Source organism: Borostomias antarcticus, assembly GCF_949987555.1.
Source record: "Borostomias antarcticus genome assembly, chromosome: 6".
In the NCBI taxonomy this organism is placed as follows: domain Eukaryota; kingdom Metazoa; phylum Chordata; class Actinopteri; order Stomiiformes; family Stomiidae; genus Borostomias; species Borostomias antarcticus.
Window position 1 is genome coordinate 17,932,650 of NC_140239.1, and position 6,000 is coordinate 17,938,649.

The following is a 6,000-nucleotide window of genomic DNA, read 5'->3' on the forward strand; positions in this document are numbered from 1 at the left end:
TAGACATACATGGGGAATGAAACGGCTGGAGCAAGTAACATAAATGTTTCTTGGTATCAATCAGGCATAAACGACTCTTTGAACTATCAAGTTTTAAATCAGAAGCCTCCAAAAGCCGGAGTTTACAGATGTTTATATCCCAAAGTACGTCTATGGCAGCACCGCGCTGGTCTATGAGAGAGAGGGATAAGCAGGGCCAAGAAAAACACTAGTGTGCAGGTGCTGTGGCCTAGAGGAAGTAAAAAGAAATCTCAATTTGAAATGTTCAATTTGCTTCATGCGCTGGGTGAGCAACTTTCATTGGACTGAATGGGCGGCCATCTTTCAATGCCGCATCCAGTTCTTTTCATACATCCATGGGTGTAGTACCTTATGCGAGAGGGAGTCGAAGGTTCCCCAGAAGATTTTCTTGGTGAGGAGCAGCTCGTCCTCGGACGCCATACCGCAGCTGCCCTGGCCCGAGGGCAGGCAGTAGTACTTCCAGCTCTGCTCGTAGTGGTTGGTCAGCAGCTGCAGGAACGCATGGCAACCACAACAAGAGCCGGTCAGCAGAGTGACTCAGATCCCTTTTCCACTTGCAGACAGGCGTATGAACGCGGGAGGAAATTATAAAACTAGGAATGTGAGATCATGAAAGGAAATCTAGATGACAGCAAGTGTGTGTGTGTGTGTGTGTGTGCTGTGCGTGTGTGTGTAAGTGTGTGTGTGTGCGTGCCTGCGTGTATAGTATGTGCGTGCGCACATGTGTATGTGTGTGCGTGTGTGTGTCTTGATGACAAATCACATTTCCTATGATGACAGCCCTACGGGAACATATGAAAGTGTGTGTGTGCTGTGCGTGTGTGTGCGTGTGTAAGTAAGTGTGTGTGTGCGTGCCTGCGTGTACAGTATGTGCGTGCGCACGTGTGTATTTGAGTGCGTGTGTGTGTCTTGATGACAAATCCTCTGATGACAGCCCTACAGGAACAGATGAAAGGGGGAGGGAGTTGGCTATACAGGCTGACTGTGTCCTGACGGAGCAGTAGAGATGAGTGCTCTCACCCTGAGGGGCATCTTGCAGTACTCTGTGAGCATGGGCACATCAAGCACCAAACGCCTGAGCAGCTGCTGCATCATTGAGGGACGCAGGTGCCTGTAGAGCAGAGAGTTCGCACTGTCACCTGTGTAGAGTTAGCACTGTTAACTGTGTAGAGTTAGCACTGTCACCTGTGTAGAGTAAGCACTGTTAACTGTGTAGAGTTAGCACTGTTTACTGTGTAGTAGAGTTAGCACTGACACCTGTGTAGAGTTAGCACTGTCACCTGTGTACAGTAGAAGAGTTAGCACTGTCACCTGTGTAGTAGAGTTAGCACTGTCACCTGTGTAGTAGAGTTAGCACTGTCACCTGTGTAGTAGACTTAGCACTGTCACCTGTGTAGTAGAGTTAGCACTGTCACCTGTGTAGTAGACTTAGCACTGTCACCTGTGTAGTAGAGTTAGCACTGTCACCTGTGTAGTAGAGTTAGCACTGTCACCTGTGTAGTATACTTAGCACTGTCACCTGTGTAGTAGACTTAGCACTGTTGTGTAGTAGAGAGTTAGCACTATTAACTGTGCAGTAGAGAGTTAGCACTGTTAACTGTGCAGTACAGTTATCACTGTTAACTGTGTAGTAGAGTTACAGTAACACTGTTAACTGTGTAGTAGCAGGGCTGCAAAGTTTGACCAAAGATTTGTCCCCCCAGGGGAAGCTATGAAGCTATGAAGCAGGGGAAGCTATGAGGGTGGGACATATGTTTAGAGGAATTTGATTGGAACATTGACAAGTGGACGGGTTTTAAGAACTTTAGACAGATTCAATAGAAGGATAGCGTTGATTGACGGGTGGATGTCGTGAGATTATTGGCCTAAAATCTAAGGTACCTGTTGTCGTAACTGCACGTGACTACCGTTTTCCAGGAAGTAAGAAATTATATACTTTGATATAAGATTACAACAAAAGTAGAATTTTGTAATTTGTTTCTGCGACTTTAATAACAGGTCATCCAGTCAGCCCACTCAGGCAGCTGGCCGTCCGGTGCGTTGGGTCTTACGAGCAGATGGCGAGCAGACACTCCTCGATGGCGTCCCTCTGCGCCTTAGTGAGAGACCGGCCTTTGGACAAGCGGTAGATGGTGTGCAGGGTGGAGTCGACGAGCGGCGCGCTGTGCTCGGTGCCGGAAAAATGAGACGCACATCTGGTCAGCAGGGGAAGCACGGCTGTGCCGATGTACCTGTTCATGGCCAGGGCTGTCTCTGTGGTGCTCAGCACCTCCTGGTGGACAGAGAACATTTTTGTTAGGAAACGGGAGCTGACACACAGCTGAATATGCAGCGACCGCGTGTGGATGAGTGGCGTGTAAAGGAGTTTGACCAACTATGGGGTAAAACAGCCTCGCTAATCTCACTTCAAGAGATGCTAATACTGAAAGGAGGTGGCGGGAAGTGCAGGGAGTGAAGTACTTGATACTGCTATCTTTCTTTATGGGAGGCGCTCTCTCTCTCTCTCCCTCTCTCTCTCTCTCTCTCTCTCTCTCCCTCCCTCTCTCTCTCTTTCTCTCTCTCTCTCTCTCTCTCTCACTCACCGTGTCCAGGGAGGCGGAGGCCATCAGGTCCGGCAGGAAGCCCACCTCCAGGAGGTGGAGCAGGAAGCTCTGCTCTTCGATGCCATACACGCGCTCCAGGAAGAGGACCATGGGGGCCTTGTGGTCAGGACAGAAACTGGCATTCATGTCCGGCTCCGTCACGGTACCATCTGAGGGGAGGAAGAGGAGAAGGAGGAGCAGGAAGAGGAGGAGGGGAAGGTGGAGGAGGAGAAAGAGGAGGAGGAGGAGAAGGAGGAGGAGATTTAGAGGTGAGATAGACAGGCAAACAGACAGTACATAGAAAAAGTTCACTCAAAATAGAAGGTATATGGGTTTTCATTCTCACTTGAGCATCTAACACATCCATCACCAGTGCCATCTAAATGTAGCCTTGTAAACCACGCTGGTCGCTACACTTACGGTTTGCTTCACTTTACTTATTACAGTAAGTAGTCTGTTGTAGTCTGGCAACTCCGGCAGAAATCACTTGAGCCAAGAGGCGTTCTTTATGGGCCTTGCCAAAATGTAATTCCAAACTATTAAATCAGCCTCCAATAAATCGTTACGGTGAAACGGATGACGTAAGCCTCATGTCGGCCAGCGCCGCTGTCGTGGAGCACAAAGCTGGACCAACTGGAACACGAACCATATCAGGTCACGCTGACTGGTCCAGTCCCTGAGAAATACGCCGTCCTACGCTGGTCTAAAGGACAGATGCAGACTGGACAGTGAGATCAGGAGGGTTGGCCGGGATCTTCGTGTCCAATATGGACAGAGATGAACAGAGCGAGGGGAAGGCAGACTGAGACGCCCAAGGTGGAATAATTCACACTGAGGAGTTTGTGGAAGGATAAGAAGCATACAGTATTGCAGAGAGAGTTTTGAGAAGTCGAGAATGTTCACTTATGTCAGGTGCTGTGAGTTGTGACTGTGTGTGTGAGTGTGTGTATGTATGTGTGTGTGTGCACGCGCATAAGTGCATGTGTGCTGTTAGCTGCTGTGAGTTGTCTTATGAAAGTATATCAAGAGGAAAAAGACAGTTTAATTGGATTTTTTCTTCTAGCGAAGATAGCGTTTGGATTTGACGCCGTGCTCCACAGACGACGTGCTATGTTGTGAGTTTTCTAACAAAACATGACACGCTTTAGATTACGAGTAAATTGAAAACATGGAGACCTTGTACGAAGGCTGAAGTGTTTTCTCCCTCCCCGGGGTGAATAATGAGAAGATATCTGCTCCTGCTGTCGAGCGGCCCAATCACCGTGACTTAGCTTCCCTTGACCTAAAACACCCCACACATCTCTGCTCAACGCTGACCCCTATAAGCTCTGCCCTTGGTCTTCTCCAAGGATTTTTACAACAAGCAATAGCCTACACTTGAAAGGTTTTTATAGCACCTTTAATACCTTGTTTTACAGGGAGCCAGACTTTCTCGGGGGAAAAAAAAAAACCTTCTGCAATATCCGTGGAAAGCGGCTTGTGAGCTCGCATCATGAGGATGGTGACGCCAGGCTGCGTTTTACACCCAGTGACCACATGGGTCAACTGATAACTCGGTACTGTGGACCCTGAATCACACCCGTGGAGAGACGGATCGTCTGGAGCCAGCTCACCCCACAACCCTGAGCCTTTTCCCTGGGCTACCCGGCCACCCTGTCGCCCCCTAGAGGCGAGTGGTACCTTGGTTGATCACGGGCATGTTGAGTGGGATGCTGATGGTGCCCACCAGGTCAGAGGTCGGGACCAGGGAGCGCAGGATGGCTCGGATACGCAAGGCCTCTCCCTTGCCTTTGTTAATGAGCTGAGGGAGAGAGAGGGGGAGGGGGGGGGCAGAGAGAGAGAGGTGTGGGAGAGAGAGAAGGGGAGAGAGAGAGGTGTGGGAGAGAGAGGAAGGGGGGAGACAGAGAGAGACAGAGAGAGAAAGGGGGTAGAGAGAGAGGTGTGGGAGAGAGAGAGAGAGAAGGGGGAGAGAGAGGTAGGTGTGGGAGAGAGAGGAAGGGGGAGACAGAGAGAGAGACAGAGAGAAGGGGAAGAGAAAAAAATGTGGGACAGAGAGAGAAGGGGGAGAGAGAGGTGTGGGAGAGAAAAAGAGAGAGAAGGGGGGAGAGAGAGGTGTGGGAGAGAGAGAGAGAGAGAGAGAGAGAGGGGGGAGGGAGAGAGGTGTGGGAGAGAGAAAGAGAAGGGGGAGAGAGAGGAAGGGGGAGACAGAGAGAGAGAAGGGGGAGAGAGGTATGGGAGAGAGAAAGAGAAGGGGAAGAGAGAGAGGTGTGGGAGAGAGAGAGAGAGAGAAGGGGGAGGGGGGAGAGAGAGAGACAGAGAGAAAGATCGACAGAGAGCGAGAGAAAGAGATAGGAGAGAGTGGGACACCGAAAAGAGAGAGATAGAGGGGGTAGAGAGAGAGAGATCAACAGAGAGAGAGAGAGAGAGAGAGAGAGAGAGAGAGAGAGATCAACAAAGAGATGATCATGGGAGATACACTGACGTTGGCCAGCGTGTGATGTTGGTCGTTGGGAGTGGAGAATATGGGCATAGGCAGGGGTCACTCACATGCATCTCAGGCGCACAGCGTCCCAGCAGGTCGATGAGGGCAGAGTAGAAGGACATGATGGCGTTGCCCATGTGTGCCACCTCTTCCTCCTCCTCATCCTCACCCGCCCTGAGGAACACAGAGGACTCATGAGGTCAGTGGTGAGAGGGTCTGACTGGCGACCGAAAGGTTGCTGGTTCAAGACCGTGCCAGACCAGTCATCGCCTACCGTTGTGCCCTTGGGCAAGGTACTTAAAGCAGCAACGAGGAGTTTTCAGTTTGTGTTGATTTTAGCGCCACCGGTGGACAAAAGCGGTAGTGTTTTCCCAGAAAGGCAACTGCATTTCCCATGAGCACCATCGCTTCCTGTCGTACAGATCTCGTGTAGAGTGAGCAGCCAGCATTCGTTTTGGAAGCCAGCAAAAGAAAGTCGCTACTTGTCAGGATGACTAGCGACGAGGTAAATAAATCGTTTAATCCTTTCTGGACGATCCGACCAGCCGACCAGATATCTACAGTATAGAATAAACATAGAAACAGACGATCTTTTTGCTGAAGGGAGCATTTTCTAATGTACAGTAGGTAATGTAGAGGCATCAGTATTAAAACAAGATTGTTTTATAACGAGTCAAAAACTCCTCGTCGTTGCTTTAACCCCAACCATAGCTCAAAACCTTGTTAGCGGCTTTGGATAAAAGCGTCTTCTAAATGACTGAATTGTGAATGATGAGGGAGTCACTCTCAGACCATGCTCCTGTGTCTTTACACCACATCTTCCCTTCCATTCTCACAAGGCACTTTCACATTAGTGGAAGGGTTGTCAGGCACAGTGGCTTCACGTATTCAGTTCTATCAGATTGAGTGTTTACT

General features: G+C 49.7%; 1 protein-coding gene across 1 annotated transcript in view; it reads right to left on the minus strand.

The window, feature by feature from the left end:
- Positions 1 to 6,000, minus strand: part of ryr3 (ryanodine receptor 3) — a gene marked incomplete at both ends in the record, with an annotated part of 126,164 nt that overhangs the window by 37,643 nt on the left and 82,521 nt on the right. Inside the window, 6 exon segments of the mRNA XM_084440034.1 lie at positions 370 to 510; positions 1,042 to 1,132; positions 2,073 to 2,293; positions 2,604 to 2,773; positions 4,284 to 4,404; positions 5,151 to 5,259. Of these exon segments, the coding sequence (XP_084296160.1) occupies positions 370 to 510; positions 1,042 to 1,132; positions 2,073 to 2,293; positions 2,604 to 2,773; positions 4,284 to 4,404; positions 5,151 to 5,259 (853 nt within the window).